The sequence below is a fragment of the Peromyscus leucopus genome, chromosome 4 (genome assembly GCF_004664715.2).
Source record: "Peromyscus leucopus breed LL Stock chromosome 4, UCI_PerLeu_2.1, whole genome shotgun sequence".
Classification (NCBI taxonomy): Eukaryota; Metazoa; Chordata; class Mammalia; order Rodentia; family Cricetidae; genus Peromyscus; species Peromyscus leucopus.
In genome coordinates, this window is record NC_051066.1 from 86,591,618 (window position 1) to 86,613,222 (window position 21,605).

At 39.2% G+C, this 21,605-nt stretch overlaps 1 protein-coding gene and 1 pseudogene across 1 annotated transcript in view; both read left to right on the forward strand.

Annotated features, from left to right (window-relative positions):
- Window positions 1-6,200: 6,200 nt before the first annotated feature.
- On the forward strand, window positions 6,201-7,139 carry LOC114697482 (annotated as a pseudogene).
- A 5,918-nt stretch (window positions 7,140-13,057) lies between these two features.
- Window positions 13,058-21,605, forward strand: part of LOC114697525 (olfactory receptor 4F6-like) — a 38,630-nt gene continuing 30,082 nt past the window's right edge. The window contains exon 1 of the mRNA XM_028875788.2: window positions 13,058-13,959. Coding sequence (XP_028731621.2) covers window positions 13,058-13,959 — 902 coding nt within the window. The remainder of the gene's footprint in view (window positions 13,960-21,605) is intronic.

Here is a 21,605-nt window from a genome sequence, read left to right on the forward strand (position 1 = left end):
CTCTGTGTCTGTTCAGAAAGAGACAAACCTTCAAAGGCTATCAACAAAACATGGCATATCAATTTGCAGTAAGACTAAGCCCCTCCCCTTATATTAAGGCTAAGCAAGGCAATCCAGTATGAGGAATAGATTTCCCAAGAGCCTGTGAATGTTAAGAGACAGTCTCTGCTCCCACTGTTAGGAGTCTCACAAGTAGACCAAGCTATACAACTGTCACATATATCTAGAGGGCCTAGTTCACTCTCATGCACTGGTTGTTGGTTCAGACTCTGTGAGTTCCTATAAGCCCAGGTTAGTTGTTCTGTAGGTTTTCTTGTGATTTCCTTGATCCCGCTGGCTCCTACAATTGGAAAGATCTATTTCTTTTTTTAATATTTTTTTAATTAAGAAATTTTCTACTCGCCCTCCATACCACCCACAGATCCCTCCTCCTCCTTCCTCTCATCCCCCATCTCTCCCTCCCAAGCCACCCTTGATCCCACATTCTCCAAATCAAGGCCCTTCCCAGCTGCACCAAGGCTACTCAAGGTGCCATACCGCAAGCACCAGGCTTCCAAAAGCCTGCCCATGCACCAGGGATGGATCCCAATTCCCCTGCCCGGGTGTCCCCTAAACAGTTTGAGCTAAACAGCTGTCTCCCATATCCAGAGGGCCTAGTCTAGTCCCATGGGGGCTCCACAGCTATTAGTCTACAGTTCATGGGTCTCCACCTGTGTGGCTGGTCATCTCCACACATCTTCCCATCATGGTCTTGAAGTCTCCTGCCCCCGAAATCCCTCCACTCTCCATTCAATTGGATTCCTGGAGCTCAGCCTGGCATGTTGTCATGGATCCATGCATCCACCTTCATCAGTCACTGGATAAAGGCTCTGTGATGACAGTTAGGGTATTCACTAGACCGATCACCAGAGTAGATCAGTCCAGGCATCCCTTCAATCACTGCCAGCAGTCCAGAATGGGGTCATCCCTGTGGATTCCTGAGAGCTTCCCCGGCACCCTGCCTCTTCCCACTCACATGATGTCTTCATCTATCACAGTATCTCCTTCCCTGCTCTCCCACTCTGTCCCCACTCCAGCTCTACCCTCCCATTTCCCTATGTTCTCACCCCCTATGCCTTGCCCTTCACCACCCCCCAACCTCCAGCCCACTCATTCACATCCCATCCACTTCTACTTCACTGGGCTATCCATGTGTCCCTCCCAGGGTCCCTGTCAGCTAGCCTCTATGAAGCCATGGGGTGCAGTCTGGCCATCCCTTGCCCTACATCTAATATCCACTTATGAGTGGGTTACATCACTCAGAATGATAATTTCTAGTTCCATCCATTTGCCTGCAAATTTCATGATGTCATTGTTTTTTACTGCTGAGTAGTACTCCATTGGATACATATGCCACATTTTCTTTATCCATTCTTCAGTTGAGGGGCATCTAGGTTATTTCCAGATTCTTGCTATTACAAATAATGCTGACATGAACATAGTTGAGCAAGTGTCCTTGAGGTAAGATTGAGCATTCCTTGGGTATATGCCTAAGAGTGGTATAGCTGGGTCTTGAGGAAGATTGATTCCCAATTTTCTGAGAAACCACCATACTGATTTCCAGAGTGGCTGTACAAGTTTGCAATCCCACAAACAGTGTAGGAGTGTTCCCCTTGCTCCACATCCTCTCCAACATAAGCTGTCTTCAGTGTTTTTTATCTTAGCCAAATTCCTTAAATGTCTTTCAGCCATTTGAAATTCTTCTGTTGAGAATTCTCTGTTAAGCTCTGTAGCCCATTTTTTTAATTGGATTGTTCAGTATTTTGAAGTCTAGCTTTTTGAGTTCTTTATATACTGTGGAGATCAATCCTTTGTTAGATGTGGGGTTGGTGAAGATCTTTTCCCATTCTGTAGACTGTCATTTTGTCTTATGACCGTGTCCTTTGCGCTACAAAAGCTTCTCAATTTCAGGAGGTCCAATTTACAGCTTGGTACTGGCATAAAAACTGACATGTGGACCAATGGAATCTAATTGAAGACCCTGATATTAATCTGCACACCTATGGACATATGATTTTCAACAAAGAAGCCAAAACTGTACCAAGGAAAAAAGAAAGCATCTTCAGCAATGGTGCTAGCACAACTGGATGTCAACATGCAGAAGATTGCAAATAGATCCATATCTGTGGCCATGCACAAATCTTAAGTCCAAGTGGATCAAAGACCTCAACATAAATTCAGTTACACTGAATCTGATAGAAGAGAAAGTAGGAAGTAGTCTTGAACGCATTGGCACTGGAGATCACTTCCTAAATATAACACCAGTAGCACAGACACTGAGAGAAAGATCTATTTCTAAGGTAGTTCTCTTTCTGGTTTTTTAGAAGTCAACATACTAATTTCCAAAGTGGCTATGGTACTGCACAGTCCCACCAACAGTGTATAAAGATACTCTTTTCCAAAGTCTACTCCAGAATTTGTTGTCATTTGTATTCCTGATGATGGCAATTCTGACTAGGTTGAAGTGGAGTCTTAAAGTAGATTTAATATTCATTTTCCTGAAGTTCCTAAAGGTGCAGTAGTGGGTAGGCATATATTGGTGGTAGCCAACTTCTGTCTAATTGGGTTTAAGACCCATTCTACAGGATGAAAACCATGCCTAGTACTATAAATCTAGCCAGCTACCTGGTGAGATCATGGATCTTAGAAGAGAACCTACTACCTCTATTTTACTAAACCATCATAATTCCTATCTGCATTCTTTATACCTATCCTTCTATCCATGGTGTAGCTACCACTCCTCATTACAGAAAGCCACTACTGGATAAAATGCAAAGAACAACTGATTATGAGGAGCCCAGCCCCTGTTAATATATCTACAACACAACTTCTGCACCTGAGGCTCAGGGAACATCATGGAAGAAGGGCAGAAATATTGTAAGAGCCAGGGGTTCATAAAATCTCTGTGATATTATGTCTCCTAGAAATAACAGGGAAGCTTAAACCATGATACCTCAATAATGTTGCTGCCAAAATAAGACCTGAACAATTACAACAATGATAAACATGCCAACATGAAAGGGGGAAATTCCATTAAACCATAGACAAAAATCTACAGGAAATTAAGGAATACCGAGAGTGTAGAAATAGCCTTTCCCATGGATGAGCCCCAATTGGTAAGCTCTGAAATCATATACACACAAGTAATACTAAACAAACTGAGCAAGTAATACGTACATGTGTGTGTGTATGTGTGTGTGTGTGTGTGTGTGTGTGTGTGTGTGTGTGTGTGTGTATGTGTGTGTAACTATAACAAAGAAAAAAGGCCATGAATTATAGCAAGATGGGACACAGGGAAAAATTGGAAGGTGGAAAGGAACGAGGGAAATGATGTAATTATATTTTAATTTATACATAAATATCATACACAAATGTATATAAAATTTTTGGTCACATATGTTGTCTCCATGAATACTTAAAAATAAGAAGGTAGTTTTGATTTAAGTGTCTAGTCAACTTTATCTTATTATGCAGATACTTTAGGTCTTTTACATTCATACATCTTTCTGTCTCTCTCACATACCCTCCTTTGTGACTCATTGAAAGCTTCCTCTATTGACTTGCCAGGATTCCGGGTAACAATTTTCTTGCACAAATGAGTTCATACTGGTGATCTCAAGTCTCTGTGGTATCATTTGGTCAGTACTCCTCTGTGGGCCAATTAGCTGTGTCTCCCACAGTAGCAGCACTCATGTAGATGTTAGTACATGAAATAATGCTACTTCTAACCAGAAGAAAGCTATACTATGCTTAAGTCTTTGGAAATAAACCTTTAAGAGCACTATTGACAAATATAGAAATAGCCTATTGGAGTACAATATCTAACATCCTAACTAGGCAATATTGAATAGTTTTTTTTAATGACAGATTATTTTCCTTAGAAATCAATTAAATATTACCATATACCAGAAAAAATACTTAAACTAAGATTAATGAGCTAAAAAAATAAACTAAGGGAAAGAAGAAAGATACAATGTCAGAAACTTAAATTACCTTTTTAACTCTAAGTTTGAGATCCAAAACCAAGGAGCTAGAAGTTTAGGAGGCAGCTTTATAAGTGTGGGTAATAATAGACTCTGCATCAGAGAGTGCAAAGAACTGTCTGTTCTTTGAAACACTAAAGGTCTTCGTGTGGAAATAGATAAAGATGGCCTGGAAACAACCAGGTTGTTCTGAGCTGCAGGTGTTGAATGGATTGTTCTCCTTCTCCATGTTTATTTTAGGAGTTGTGATGAATTATAGATGCACTTTATGAAAACTAAGAAACCCCAATGCTTATGAGTGCAGCCTGCCTTCTCCCATTTAAATCTGCCAAGCATACTGTGAATCACTATAAGGCAACCAGGCAGCTACTAAGGTGCAGCACACAACTGAACAGTTATGAGAAAAGGCCAAGTCTCCTATAAATATTGGAGAAGAAGCTGATCGGACTGTTAGGGTTTCTACAACTCACTGTTCTGAAATGTTACTTCTACTCTTGTGGTCTAAATTCTTCTACGAATAACATCAACTCTTCCAGTATCAGACAAAGATAGTGTGTGGAAGAAAGTATGGTGCCATGCACGTAGTTGTTGCTGGTTTTGTTTTGGATTGGGTCATTACTTTCATAGAGATTTCGTCAACTGGGTACTGCTGCAGAGATTCCTTGGCTGTGTCAGGAAATCTTTAAGCCCAGACATGAGTTGTATATTGAAATGAACCAGAACTATCTCTGAACATGCAGCATGGAGTCTTCTTTCCTTCAGACCACAACCATCATCAGGCTGACTCACAGGTATCATTTCTACTTCAGAAAAATTATAGGTACATATTACTTATTTGGCAATCTTACTATTATTTACATTGTTGTGTGCTTAAATAGAAAACTAACTGAATGTGTTACTACTTCAAAAATTCAGTGAACATTGAGTATGGTAGACATCTAGTAAGTGCTTGTTCATTGATCACAAAGGGCTATAATAAGTGACACCATAAATTTTTGGTTGTGTTCTAACTGCATAACAAAAGGAATAAGAATTAGATTGATCTGTGGAAAGGTCTTCTATAGAATAAAAATATAAATAGCTACAAACAAGGAACAAGAGTGAATATAGTAGCAACCCAAAGAGAAGAGGATACCATCATTATGAAGAGTTTCATTGCATAGTAGACAAGTATTATATCATAAAATAACCAAAATATTAGACAGGATAATTATTTATCATCTGCACTCAGCCCCTTTAATTTAACAGACAATTAAGTGGGAGGCAGGCAGTGAATGAACTGTGGAAGGGATGGAAGAAAAACCTTCCTTGAGTTCTCAAAGACTTGGGGCTAGGATGTGATACTGTTTTTCTCACTCCAAATAGTGTTCTTTCTACCATGCAATGAAGTATGAAAAGACAAAACAGTGTGGAAGTGATCCTCAAGTATCGATCATGTAGAAATTGTTAATAAACTTCATTATAAAATGGAATTTTATGTATTTTATTCACATAATCTATGCTTTTTTCTGCATCCTAAGTGTCTTTTCTGACCATGTTCTTACTCTGATGCATCTACAACCTAAGCTTGTAACCCTTTGTACTCCCTAGACTGTTATTAAAGTGGGGTGTTGTTAGGGTTTCTACATTATCTTCTCCGTGTATATGGAAAAGGTGAATATGGTTTGATATAAAATTAACTACAAGACAGCATAAATGGGAATAATAGTACTGTACCACTTTGCTAACTGGAGCAATAGAAGAGGTAAGAAAAACAAAGATCAGCAGAAACTCCTTGGTGTTTGGGAAACACCATGGGCAGGAGCAAAAAAATTGGGAGAGAGAAATCAGAGGGGTTCTTCTCATTTCCTTCATCTCATGTTGTTATTTTCAGTGAGTTTTCAGTCTTCTCATAACCTTTCTTCAGGCCAGTCATTTGTTCTTTTCTAATACTTATCCCTAAGTATTCCCCAATCTTTATTTGGATAATGTTAGAAAATAAAGGACATTAGATGTGGTGGCTCATGACACTGAGTGACTGCCAATTTCCCACAGTTATGCTGAGGTGTATTGATTCTATGCAGCAATGTGTTTTGTTTATAGTTTGAAACTGATGTAATTACTAACTCCATACAAAGCTTGATTTTTCTCCTCTGCCTTTTTCAGGTTTTGTTGAATACAGCTCTGTTCTCCACTGCAATGGATGGAAACAACTACTCCATTGTATCTGAGTTTGTGTTCCTGGGACTCTCCAATACGTGGGGAATCCAGTTACTTCTCTTCCTCTTTTCTTGTGTGTTCTATTCGGCAAGTCTGATGGGGAACCTCCTCATTGTGTTCTCTGTGACCGCTGACTCCAACCTGCACTCCCCAATGTACTTCCTGCTGGCCAATCTCTCATTTCTTGACCTGGGAGTTTGCTCTATTGCAGCACCCAAGATGATTTATGATCTTTTTAGAAAAACACAAATCCATCTCATTTGGGGGTTGTATAACTCAGATCTTCTTTATTCATGCTATTGGAGGCACAGAAATGGTGTTGCTCATAGCCATGGCCTTTGATAGATACATAGCCATATGTAAACCTCTGCACTACTTGACCATCATGAGACCAGGAATATGCATTTTAATTTTGTCAGTAGCCTGGATCCTGGGATTTATCCACTCAGTGGCCCAACTAGCTTTTGTTGTAGACTTGCCCTTCTGTGGACCTAATACATTGGACAGTTTTTACTGTGATCTCCCTCAGCTCATTAAACTTGCTTGCACAGAGACTAATAAATTGGAGCTCATGTCACAGCCAACAGTGGACTCATCTCTGTGGGCACCTTCTTCATACTGATCATTTCCTATATCTTCATTTTGGTAACTGTTAGGAAGCACTCTTCAGGTGGCATATCCAAGGCCCTCTCCACTTTGTCAGCTCATGTGACTGTGGTGGTTTTATTCTTTGGACCATTAATCTTCTTCTACACCTGGCCCTTCCCTTCATCACACTTAGACAAATTTCTTGCTATTTTTGATGCAGTCCTCACTCCTTTTCTGAATCCAGTCATCTACACATTCAGGAACAAGGAGATGAAAGCAGCAATGAGGAAACTCTGCTACCAGATTCTTAGGTACAGGAAGGTATCCTAAGTACTTTTTAAAAAACAGTAAAAGTGTAACTCTACACTCCATGACAATGAGGAAAACAAATTCAGTGATATTTCAGCTCTCTATTAGTTTGTGTACCAGGTTACATTCAGGGATTTGTCAAGTTACTGTCATTAGTACCTTCATCACCATGGATACCGGGAGTTAGAATTAGAGATTCTATGCTCAGACCCTGTGCCGGATGCTTCCTAGAAAGTACTTAATAGTCATAATTCTGTACAGTATTTTACCTTGATGATTTTGCAAAATAAATTAAGGAATGTTTTCCACATGTTCCTTTTATAATTACTATGTAAAATACCTCAAAACAAAGTTGATTTTCCACTCAATCTACCAGTTATAGTGTTTTTAAACTTCCAAAAGGAGCCTAGTGGATTATGTCCAGCAATTTACTGTTGAAGATGAGCATAACTCCTTTTTATTGTTATATTTCCCTGTTTTAATAAGCATTCAATAAACATTTTTGTGGTGGTGGTAGTGGTGGTGTAAAATGAAGCTTATAGGAAGCAATGGCTGTGGTTGCAGCTGAACTAGAACAATCAATAGGCTCTTAAAATCCTGTAAGGATGCTGATGGGGTGAAAGCTATGGCAGTTCCAAACAGGCTAGTAAATAAAACACCAAGGGCAAAAAGACTAATGATAATCTGACATAAATTTTGTTTCATATAATTAAACATTCAATTTTATAACCACCCCACTTGGTACCCAGATGTCTCAAGTTCTCCTCCATGGTCAAACTTGGTGAGTACAGCTGACCTACCCATCATATCTTTTTCATAACCCTCCAGATTAATCCCAGGTCCCACAGCTAGTGACCCTACCTACTCTGGCCACCCATGCCTGCACCACAGCCAACTCTGGGCTTCCACCAAGACTCTCTCTACCTGTAACCACCCACAGGTCCCTTCTGCACCACCTTCAACAATTATCATATGTATTTAACATTTCAGGTTTTTTATATGCACTGATTCAATTCTGGCAAAAAAGAAGGTAGGTAATATGTTCATTCTTGTTTTATAGATAAAGAAACTAAAACAAAAAAGACCGATCAATGAAACCAAAGACACCATCTGACAAAATCTAGGCTATAAAACCAAGCAACCTTGTTTTGTTTCTAAATACTCTACTGCCTGCAGAAAAGTGAGCCCCTTCAACTGTACTTACAAATTCTAAATACATTTTATATCTTCACGTACCATTGTAAAATAGTAAACACAACAACTTGATAAAATATGTTAATTGAGATTTACATTCTATCATTTTAATATATCACTAAATATTCATTGCTTTACTATTCAAAGGGGATAAAACTTAGCAGTGAATTTCTATAGTAAAATAATTCTGTGGTCTCCCTTCTTTCTCCTCCACTGTCCCATTATCAGTTTTCCTTTGACTCTGGTCAAATTTCTGTGGTCCTAGGAAACAACTCCCTTGGCCAAATGTACTCAAAATGGCAGTCCCAGAGTTCTATGGCAACACTGAAGTGACTTTCCCATGCTGCTAATTAGCCACCTTTCCCTCTGTGGAGGTATTACACTTGACTTTTTATGCCAAGCCATGGCATAGGCTAGAGCTCGGCAGGTTCGGGTTGTCTAACTCGTGATCATTCCAACACTGATCCAGGTAGGTTAGGGGGATGGAAGCTGCCTTTTCATTACTTTCCCTAGTTAGCACACAAACTGCTGAGTTTCATACTGGGGTGTGTGTGTGTGTGTGTGTGTGTGTGTGTGTGTGTGTGAGAGAGAGTGTGTGTGTGTGTGTGTTGTACTTTGCTCATTTTGATCTACCTATCCAGCCCTTCCTTGTACCTCTGACCATCGCACTGGTAGAAACTGTCTTTGAGAAAAATCAGAATTTGAAGTGGAAACACATAGAGCAGAGGAAAATCCTAATCAACCAGAAGAAATAAATTCATTACGGAAATTGCAACATATTACCCATCAATTAAAGTGTACAAGTCAGAGGGATGAGCAAAGTCATGAGATTTTTGGCATGGTAGAGGTTACTCCAGTGGCATTTTTATGGAAGTCTTACATGTGCACACCCAAAAAAGGAATAAAATAAGAGTTAAAGTATAGCCAGATAGAGAAAATATCAATAGTCTTGGACAACAGTAAAGAAACTAGAGTTCATATATATAGGTTGAAGGGCTGAATTCTAACTATAAATACAGTATTTGTAGGTATACAATAAACTGTTAAGACACATAATCATATTGTATAATCAAGTAGGGATGATTAGCAAACAATTGATTCAACATTCATTATTCCTATATAGTGAAACTTTCAGAACCCTCTCTTCTTATAATATTGTCCAAGTGATAGGTTGTGATCACTAGGGCACAGACAGGACACAAATTATAAAATAATCAGAGCAAAATAAATGCTTGGAATGAAATAATAAATAAATCTGGGACTGGTGAAGCCAAAAGGCAAACATGCTTGCTCCAGATTTTCAACAATTTGTTCTGTGACTTAAGCAGAGTCCTTGACCTTCCTGGACCATTGTTTCCTTAGTTTAGAATCAAAAGAACATCACAGACACTTGGCAAAGTGTCACTGGGTGACAGCAGTCTTTCAGTCTGTCCTGGCAACACTGAGGACTCCTGTGGAAGCATTCAGTTCTAATGGCCTCTCCATACAACTTCTAGGACACTGACTGATGTCCTGGGCTCTCTCTGTCCCTCTCGGGAAGAAGAAACAGTGGAGAAGCTTGTGATGATCATATGGAACTCTTCCAAGGAAATTTTCAGCTCTATCCAGAAACTCTAATTTAATTCAACTTTTTTAATAACTCAGAAAAACAAGTTTACCAAGAATAGACAGTCTTTCCCTGAACTGCTTCAAATGTTGATTTTATATTTTAACAAAGACTCCAGCATTATCAACCTGTTCCATTAGTGTTAATTTCACATGATTTAAGTTCATTGCCTGATTATGTTGGCTCAGGGAAAGGATAAACTGCCCCTGATCACAGGAGGGAATGCACAGCTCTGGAGAGGTCTCTGAGGCTTGTCCTTATCTTACACTTTACACTTAGCAGTGGAGTGTGAGCAGAGAGTTTTGTTCTGTGATGAGCACAGTCTGAGATTTAGGACAGTGCAAAGACAGTGAGACTGAGGTCCAAATCCTCATTAATAAACTGTATTCAGTTAACTATATGACTTTAATCTATTTTCACTGAAGCATGGAGTCTGAAGTACTTTGCTGCATTTTTATTGAAAATAGATTCTTCTATCAAACAACACACCCTGACCAGAGTTTCACACACACACCATCCACTCCTCCCACCTTCCTCCTCTCCTCTTCCCCTCAGTTTCCCTTCAGAAGAGAGTAGGCCTCCAAGAGACAACAACCAAACCCAAGGAAAAAAAAGAAATAATAAGACAAGGCGAAAGCCCTCATATGGAGGGTGGACAAGGCAACCCAATAGGAGGAAAAGAGTCACAAGAGCAGGCAAAAGAGTCAAAGATACACCCACTCCCACTGGTAAAAGTCCCACAAAAACACCATAATATACACACAGAAGACCTGGTGCAGACCCATGCAGACACCATGCTTCCTGCTTTAGTCTCTGTGAGCCTGTATGCACTCTGCTTAGTTGAGTCATGTTCTCCTGGTGTCCTCCATCCCTCTGACTCCTACAGTCATTCCTCACTCCCTCCATGGGGTTCCCAAAGTGCAGAGTGGAAGGATCCAATGGAGACCACACATTTAGACTCTCTCTCTCTTGCCTAATGTCTGCTGTTGGTCTGCATCCACTCCCATCTTCTGCCATAGGAAACCTCTCTGATGATGACTGGACAAGGCACCAATCTATGAGTATAGAAGAATATTATTAGGAATCATTTCACTGATTTTTAACCAGTCATTTTTGATTCTACCCTATGTCTCTGGGCTATCCAGTCTCCTGTTCCTAGCTATCCCAAGCAGTGTAGGACATGGGCTCCCTCTCATGGCTTGGAGTTCAGATATTGGTTGGCTACTCCCACAAGTGCTGTGCCACCCATTACCCTAGCACACCTTGCAGGAAGGACAGATTGTAAGTCCAGGGGTTTGTGGGTGGGTTGGCATCCATGTTTCCCTTTCAGTAGCCTGCAGAGTACCTTCCCTCACCAAAGAAACTAGAACGCACAGGTGAAGGCTCAATACAGGCACCAGCTCAACCTCTCCACATTCAATGGGCTGTGTGGATGTTGTCCTCTGCAAAGGGGCCCACTGAAGTTTGAAGAGAGTATCCCTCTGTCCTAGCATCACCCTCACCCCCAATTCTGCCCTCTTTTAAAGTAGAGCCATTCTGCGAAACAAATGGAAAGTTTAAAACCTGGGGAACTGAGATTTGATTAGAGACAGAGAGTTGACTAGCTGGACAGTCCACCAACAATGTCCATACCTGCTTTCCAGATTTTTACAAACCATAGTAACTTATCCACTTTTAAACCTTTACTAACTTGAAAGACCAAAAAATTACAACACTCGAAGGTGAGTTATTTACCTAGTATCCTATGTCACATACTGAAGGCATTTTTGAGCCATTGAGATTGAAAACAGTGCTTTAGACAAAATAACAAAAAAGTTATTTTATTGTCTACTTTATTCACATGAATATATATGTGAATATACTCAATAATTTTGAACCTTAGAGGAAGAAGTGCTGAACCAAAGCAAACACCTTTGTAAAAACTCAGAAGGCATTTCAAACTTAACCATTTCATTTTTCTGCCATCAGGTATGAGAATGCTTGCTTCTCCATCCATCACTAAACCATGACATTTAAACTCCTGTCTAATTGATAAGAAAAGGCTGTTGTGTTGATATTTGGCATGCATTTAATTTAGTTGTGAATGAACTGAAGAGTCTTTACCTACAAGGAGACAGGAACTCACCTCATCTGCTGACATGTTTGCTCTCACTTCTTTGTGGGGATTATAACACATGGCTCTCATTCTGGTTGTCACTTTCATTTGATATTTTCCTTTATTTCCTCCACTGGACATCAGGCAGAATCTGCTTTAGAGTGTCCATGGCTTTCTTTAATTTCTCCAAATCATAGTGAGTATAAACCTATAAACCTGCATCATCGGTCCTTTTTTGTCTCCTTCTCATTTCAATATAGAGAGAAGAGGAATGTTTCCTCTTCTCTGATCCTGAAATGTATATATAGGCTTTTTAATGTGATCATATACTAATATTAATATCTTAAATAATTGCCAAATAATGGAAAACACAGTAACTTAAGAATTTGACAGTTACCGTGTTGATGTAAAAAACAATGGACAGTTAATATCCAAAAAATCTTTTAGCTACATCTGAAAGATATGCCTATAAAATTATATTTTTAAAATATAAAAAATATATTTTAGCGGGTTGGTGGCGCACGCCTTTAATCCCAGCACTCGGAGCAGAGTCAGGCGGATCTCTGTGAGTTCGAGGCCAGCCTGGCTACAAGGAGTCCCAGGAAAGGCGCAAAGCTACACAGAGAAACCCTGTCTCGAAAAAAAAAAAAATATATATATATATATATATATTTTTAAAAATTTATCTAAGTAAATGAAATGGTTAAGTTTTGGTATACTTTAAACAATGAGATATATGAGAGGAGTAGTAATTGCTTTTTGGGTCTGGCCTGAAAGAAGCACTTTTTTATTGTTTGAAGTTAGAATATCTTTACATCACTTTCCTCCTTTCTTCACACTAATCCCTTCCATGTATCTCCCACCCCCTTGCTTTGTTTCAAATTTATGGCCTCTTTTTCTTTCACTATTCATACATAACTCTCTCCAAAGGCATGCTAGTCTTTCATGTGACTTTGTCAGTTGAACACTGCTTGTCCTAAATCAGAGTTTCCCATTGTTCTCCTATTTCATACAGCATGAAGGCTGTCACAGCCAACAGAGGCAATGCATGAAGCAAACCACTCTGTGGTATCTGAGTTTGTCTTCCTGGGACTCTCCAACTCATGGACAATCCAGCTATTTCTCTTCCTCTTTTCTTGTGTGCTCTATGTGGCAAGTCTGTTGGGAAATTTTCTCATTGTGCTAACTGTAACTTCAGACCCCCATTTACAGTCTCCTATGTACTTCCTATTAGCCAATCTTTCCATCATTGACTTGATATGTTCATCATCAACAGCACCCAAGATGATTTACGACCTTCTCAGAAAGCACAAAACCATCTCTTTTGGGGGCTGTATCACTCAGATCTTTTTGATCCATGCAATTGGAGGCACTGAGATGCTGCTGCTCATAGCCATGGCTTTTGATCGATATGTTGCCATATGTAAGCCTCTCCACTACCTGACCATCATGAGTCCACAAAAGTGCATTCTGATTTTAGTTGCTTCTTGGATTATTGGCTTCATCCACTCAGTGACTCAGTTGCTTTTTGTGGTAGACTTGCCCTTCTGTGGCCCTAATGAATTAGACAGCTTTTTTTGTGACCTTCCTCGGTTTATTAAACTTGCTTGTATGGACACCAATGCACTGGAATTTATGGTTACTGCCAACAGTGGGTTCATTTCTGTTGCCTCCTTTTTAATTCTGATCATCTCTTACATGTTTATTTTGATGACTGTTCAAAAGAAATCTTTGGGTAGTTTAGCTAAGGCTCTCTCCACTCTGTCAGCTCATGTCATGGTGGTCATTTTGTTCTTTGGACCTTTAATCTTCTTCTACATGTGGCCATTTCCAACATCACATCTTGATAAATTTCTTGCCATCTTTGATGTAATTATTACTCCTTTCCTAAATCCAGTAATTTATACACTTAGGAATAAAGAGATGAAGGCAGCAATGAGAAGACTATGCACTCGGCTTATGGATTATAGTAAACTACCTTAAATATACTGATGATACATGAACATGCAAGCAGAATTTCAGATGACTGTGTACTATATAAACTATGCTATATTTAACCATAATGTTACTATGTACTAATATGTGATGTAACCTTGCTTGTTTTCTGCCTGAGTTGAATTTGGATATTATTAACTGTTTGTTCAACAGACTTGAAGACAAAAAGAGTTTGCCAGGCTTAGCTCACCAATAATCTTACCCCACCACAATAACCAATATAATAGTGGTAACTGTTAAAGAACACATTTGTAAAGATCACATTATATTTTTTGAAAGGGGGAACAATTAGGGAAATAAGCTAAAAACAAATTTACTATTTAAATTCCAAGGGGTGGAAAATTTGAGGTTGCAAATCTTTCTTCATCTATTGGGCATTATTCATTAAAAAATCAATAACGAATAGCAGGTAAGTATCACAATTTCAGAATCAAAATTTAGCAATGTCTAATGCATATGAATAGCCAATTAGACAAATGTGACAAGTTTCAGGTATTATTTGTAATTTACTTGAATCAAGTGACATCCTCCTGTCCATAGCTTAATTCTTCTTGGCCTGGGAACTGAGGCAAAATCAAGGTAAATGAGTTGTGAATGAAGATTCTTCACGGCACCACAAATGCATGTGATTTCATTTCTCTTGAAAATACCCTCCACCTCCACTGCACTTTTATTTGAATGCAGTATTTGGGATAATTTGTACAAAAGACCTGATATTTCTGAATGTAATCAAATCATAATGAAATAAGCCATAGAACAGTGCTTGGGATTTTTATCACCCTCATCATTGAGACTCTCTGCCTCCCATCACCAATATTTATTGAACATTTGCAGTGTACTAACCACAATAGAACATACGGAAAACATTGCCCCTGCTTTTGAAGAGCTAACATTCTAAAAGAAAAAAAATGCACCTCTTTTAAAATGGCATCGAGAACAGCAGCAAAAGTGGATTGGAGCCAGCCTGAGCAGAGAAAATAGGCTGTGTGTGCTGGAGAGGGTGGAGTCAGAGAAGTGACCCAAGCCCTTTGGAGGAGTCCAGAAGATCATGAGTGAACCCCAAGTGATTGGGCATTGAGGTATTTACACATTCTAGGTGTGGATTTGCTCAATCAAGATTGTGACTGTGCCCTGGTTCTCCCTTCTTGAAAAAAGAAATTATTTAATTTACTTTTGATTTTACAAAAGGCCACAGTTGAGAAAATGAATTTTAAAAGACTTTGGATTTTTTAATTTTTATAATTAAATAAGTATATTCATTTATTTTATATCCCCACCTAAGTTTCCCCTCTCTCCTCTCCTCCCATTCCCTACCTCCACTCCACCCCCAGTGGATACTCCTCCTCTGTTTCTGTTCAGAAAGGGGCAGGCCTCCCATAGGTGTCAACAAAGCATGGCATATCAAGTTGAGCTGGGACTAAGCTCCTCCCCTTGTATTAAGGCTAGGCAAGGCAACCTAGCATGAATAGGTGCCTGGAAGCCAGCCAAAGCATTAGGGACAGGACCTGCTTCCACCACTAGGAGTCCCACAAGGAAATGAAGCTACACAACTGTCACACATATGTAGAGGGCCTAGGTTGGTCCCATGCAGGCTCCCTAGCTGGAGGTCCAGACTCTGTGAGTTCCGATGAACCCAGTTTAGGTGTTTCTTTGGATTCCCTTGTGATGACCTTGACACCCCTGGTCATACAATCCTTCATCCCTGTCTTCAGCAGGATTTCCCCAAGCTTGGCCCAGTGATTGGCTGTGGATATCTGCATCTGTTTCCATCAGTCACTGGATGAAGGCTCTATGATGACAATCAGGGTAATTACCAATCTGATTATAGGAGATGGCCAGTTCCGGCTACCTATCCACTATTGCTAGGAGTCTTAGCTGGGGTCATCCAGTAGATTCATGGGAGTTTCCCTTGCACCAGGTTTCTACCTGGCCTCAAGACTTTGAACTTTAAGGAGACTCAATTTTTAAGTGTATTTTTTAAAACTATGAGATTTTAAATTTTAGAATGTTTACATTGTGATGTTGATGTTAATGTCTGATCTCAGGGAAGAATAAGAAAAGAAATGTTAAGGCTCAATGTTGTGTTTGTTTGTCAAGTTGATAGGGGATCAATTGTGCTGGCTAGTTTTATGTCAACTTGCTACAGAAGCTGACCTGGAGTTATATGAAAGGATGTAACCTCAATGAACAAAAATGCCTTCATAAAATCTGGCTGTAGACCTTCTCATAATTAGTGACTTATGGGTGAGGGCCCAGCCCATTGTGGGTAGTACCAATCTTGGGCTGGCAGTCCTGGGTTCTATAGAAAAGCAAGTTTAGTCCATATCCTGACCCATAACTCTGGCAGAAGACCCCTGTCCTACCAGAGACCATGCTGGTACCCAGAACCCCAGGTAAGACCCTACCTGCAGATCTCCAACATACCTCAGAGATAGCCCAGCTTTCCCCAACAGCCCCATTCCCAATGTCACAATATCCTGGCCCATAGGTCCAGCTCAAGCCCCTGCACTGCCAGAGGACATGAGAATACCCAGAACTCCAGAGGCCATGCCAATTCCCAGAACTTCAAAGGCAGCACCAACACCCAAAACCACAGAGGCCATGCAGGCTGACATAATCCCAGTGGACTCTCTGGTCACCAGAATCATAGGCAACTCAGGCCATAGACCAGAGAGGAAACAAAAACAAGGGGGAAAACACCCATCCAACAAAGATAAACTAAGAAATTGACCCCTAAAACTTATTACCCAAAACCCAGATGCCTAAAGGCCAGCATAAGAACACAACAATAGACATGGAAATGTGTCACCACTACAGCCCAGCTATCCTACTACAGAGAGCCCTGAATAGTCCAACATAGCTGAAGCACAAGAAAATTACCTTAAACCAACTTTATGAAGATAATAGAGGTTCTTACATGGAAAATAAAGAAATCCAGGAAAACACAAATAAACAATGGGAGGAAATTAATAAATCACTTAAAGAAAGCCAAGAATAAAACAAAGAAATAGGTGAAGGAAATGAATAAAACTGTTCAAGAACCTGAAAATAGAAACAAACAAGAAAACACAAACTGAGGGAATCCTGGAGATGGAAAATCTAGGTAAGCAAACAGGAACTACAGACACAAGCTTTCCTCTCCTCAGATGGGAGAGGAAAGAGAGACTCTCAAGCATAGAAGATACAATAGAAGAAAAATGATACATTGGTAAATGAAAATATTAAATCTAAAAACTTCATGACACAAAACATCCAGGACTTGTGGGACACTATGAAAAGACCAAACAAAATAAGAGTAGGAATAGAAGAAGAATCCCTACTCAAAGGCCCAGAAAATATTTTTAACAAAATCATAGAAGAAAAATTTCCTATCCTTAAGAAGGACATAAAAAAAAGCTTACAGAATACCAAATAGATTGGACCAGAAAAGAAAGCACCCTGCCTACCACATAATAACCAAAACACTAAATACACATAACAAAGAAAGAATATTGAAAGCTACAAAATAAAAGGACCAAGTAACATATAAAGACAGACCCATTAGAATTACACCTGTGAGCTGCCATGTGGGTGCTGGGAATTGAACCCGGGTCCTCTGGAAGAGCAGCCAGTGCTCTCAACTGCTGAGCCATCTCTCTCTCCAGCCCCAATGCAGAGATCCACAGCTAGGCCCCGGAGCTCCTGGAGTCCAGTTAGCGAGAAAGAGGAGGGTTTATATGAGCAAGAATTGTTGAGACCAAGCTTGGATAAAGCACAGGGACAAATAGCCAAACGAATGGAAACACATGAACTATGAACCAATGGCTGAGGGGCCCCCAACTGGATCAGGCCCTCTGAATAGGTGAGACAGTCGATTGGCTTGATCTGTTTGGGAGGCATCCAGACAGTGGGACCAGGTCCTGTACTCATTGCATGAGTTGACTGTTTGAAACCTGGGTCTTATGCAGGAATGCTTGGCTCAGTCTGGGAGGAGAGGACTGGACCTGCCTGGACTGAGTCTACCAGGTTGACCTCAGTCTTTGGGGGAGGCTTTGCCCTGGAAGAGGTGGGAATGAGGGGTGGGCTGGGGGGAAGGAGAGGGGGGCGGGAGTGGGGAGAACAAGGGAATCCGTGGCTGATATGTAGAACTGAATTGTATTGTAAAATAAAATAAAATAAAATTTTAAAAAAATAATTAAAATATAATGATATTTCTATGAACGAAATACAACTTTAATTATATTATATAATTTTATATATTTATTTTAATTATTTAAATCATGAAATAATCTGTAATAATATTAATAATTACTCTGCTAAGAATACTTGTTTATTCAGTCTTATTTATTTTTTCATTTATTATTTTTTAAAACCTTTTTGGGATTGTAATAGATTGGCATTATTTCCCACCATTTCTGTCCTCTCTCCAAACCCTCTCATGTACCATTCCCTTTTTTATTTCTCAAATTCACAGCCTCTTTTAATTGTTGATTTATATATATATATGTAATATTACATATGTGTGTATGTGTATATATATACATGTAAAAATTCATACATATCAAAAAAAAAAGAATTACACCTGACTTCTCAACAGAGACTCTGAAACCTAGAAGGGCCTGGACAGATATCTTTCAGACTCTAAGAAACCACAGATGCCAGCCCAGACTACTATACCCAGCAAAACTTTCACTCACCATAGGTGGAGAAAACAAGATATTCTATGGTAAAGTCAAATTTAAGCAATATCTATTCAAAAACTCAGCCCTACAGAAGGTGCTAGAAGGAAAACTCCAACCCAAGGAGGTTAACTACACCCTTGAAAACACAATAAATAATCTCAAACACTAATAAATAATAATAATAAATAATTATGTAATTTAATGGGAAATGGATGTAACTGGGCATCATGATATTGAACAAAAAGTCTGACAAAGAAGAACAAAAGACAAATAGTGCCGGGATTAAAGGCATTCCCCACTCCCAATTTCTTTCTTATCTTTTTATCTTTCTGTTTTTGTCATAGTGAATCCCTTTTTATTGTTATTTACTGTACATTTAGTATTATTGGCACTTTGCTGAATTTTTTTAATCTTTAGTTTTACGTATTATTCCCTACACAAATTCATGTCACAAAGTAGAAGAGAGCCTGGTGGGAAGAAAGGAGACTAGCAAGAGAAGAGAGTGTGTGGAGACTAGGGAAGTAATGAGGGGCTGAATACAGTCACAGGCATGATATAGTATAAGAAATTGTCTAAGTGAGGACTAGGGAGTTAACAGGAGGAGGTAAGTACAGTCTCAGTAATACAGGATAAGAAATTGTCTATAGACTATATAAAACCCAACACTGTGAGTAATGAAGCAATAAATATGGGAAGAAAGGGATGAGGAGGGAGAAAAGGAAGGACAGACAGAGATGAGAGAGAAAGAGAGAGAAAATGTTACATGCTTTGAGGTGCCCAAAAAGGTCTGAAGAAACCATTGGATCTTTTCAAGCTGGAGTTACAGGTAGTTTTGGGAACCACCAACCAACCACCACCTCTGGCATGGGTTTCAGTAATAAAACTTAGAGCCTTCTCAAATTATTTTTTAAGATTGATTGATTGGTTGGTTGGTTGGTTGATTGATTATGCATACAGTATTCTGCCTGCATGTATGACTACAGGCCAGAAAAAAGCACCAGATCTCATTACAGATGGTTGTGAACCACCATGTGGTTGCTGAAAATTGAACTGAGGTCCTCTGGAAGAGCAGCCAGTGCTCTTAACCTCTGAGCCATCTCTCCAGCCCTCAAATTACTTTTAAATAGGAGGAAAAGTGATTGAGTCTCATCAGCATGTAACAGTAGAGAGTATTTCGTAAAGGTAAATCTTCATTTATTAACATGTCATAAAACTCTTCATCACTGAATTATAAACACTACTGTAATATCATTGGAAACATAAAAAAAACAAAGTATTAATACAAAAATGTTCATTCACCTAAAACTGGTATTTTTTAATGAAAACATTTAAGAAAATTTTGATGCATAGATTTTAGCTAAAACAGGGGCATTACACAATCTGCATTGTATCATAGCTCTGCCATTTCCAGCCTATAAAAGAACATGCTGAATTTGTAGGACATTTGAGCAGGTATTAAGATATATGACTCTCTTGATACCCTTGTTGCTTAGAGTAGGGCCTACTCTGATGCTATCTTTAGATTCAAAAAGGCTTTTCCTATATATCTTCCAAACTTCTGTCCTGTGAACACCTCAGTTAATCAGAGTGTGTGTGTATGTATATGTGTATATATATATACATATATGATGTAAAAACATTCATGTTTGTACACATAAACTGATTCACTGGTGTTGAAAATTTCCTTGCGATAGAGTGCTGAGGAGGATCCTTTCAAATTCAGTAACAAGGCTGTGTTTCTATTTTTATGTTCCTGAAATTTATTTGAGGGTTAGAAGCCTCTTCAATACAAGGCACAAAAGAATCTAGAATATCATGTGACCAAATCAAGTCCTATTTGTAGTAAACTCATTGAGAAGATATTTTAAGGGACAGTAGGATGGTTTAGCAGGTGGAGAGACAATTGCCACTAAGCTAAACAACCTGAGGCCAATACACCAAGCTCAAACGGTGGAGAGACCCAAATCCTGCAGGTTGTCCTCTGAACTCTGAACACAAGCAAGCTGTAGCATGAGCACACACACACCCACTGGGTACAGGAGGACACAGAGAAAACTTAATAAACAAGGAGAATAGAAAGTACTTAAAAGACTTATTACAAATACATTGCATATAAGAAAAAAAGCAACATGGAAGACAACTGACATTCCTTAGTAGAAGTTGTAGTGATGCCACCTCGGAGCAGTGGGATCAAATATCACATCAAGCAAGATGTTGGAACGCCAACTTATAACCCAGAACTCCAGAGGCTACAACAGGAGAATCACAAGCTCAGGGTAGTTTAGGCTACATAGTGAGACCATTTCTCAAGGGATAAGAGGGTCAGGGAGAGATGTTACTTAATTCTAACAGAGACTTGGCTAATCAATACAAGTCAGAATAGTTAGTCAGAAAATCTATAGTGATGAAAAATTCTGTGTTACTCTTCCTGCCAATGGGTGGAGTCTATTTCTCCAGTCTTCAAGATGACTTGGTGCCTAAACTTGATTTGACCAATGGGGTGTAGAAAAGGTTTTGCTTCTTGATTTGTAGAATTTAGGGCAGTTTGAAACTGCCCTAATCCCTAATGGGATTGGAATTTTTCTCCTTTTATTGCTTGCTCATAATCAGAAGCTTAACAAAGCTCAGGCAAGACTCATAACCAAACAGTATTTTCAAGGAAGTGCCTAGACTAGAGATCTCTAAAACTCAAGGCATGTGAGTGATGGCACACCTATAGGCTAAATGGCCTGTACTTCTGAAGAATTCCAGTTGAGACCAGAAGAACTACTCACCATCTGAACCTGAGTTTTAGACTTCTGCACAGCTAAGCTATTAATTTAGGTACTGTGTAATCACCAATGGAAAATAATATATTTATATTATGTAATTATAATTTACAAATGGCCCTTTCATTGATTCTCTGGTTTTTAGGTAAAGAAGCAAATTTTATCTAT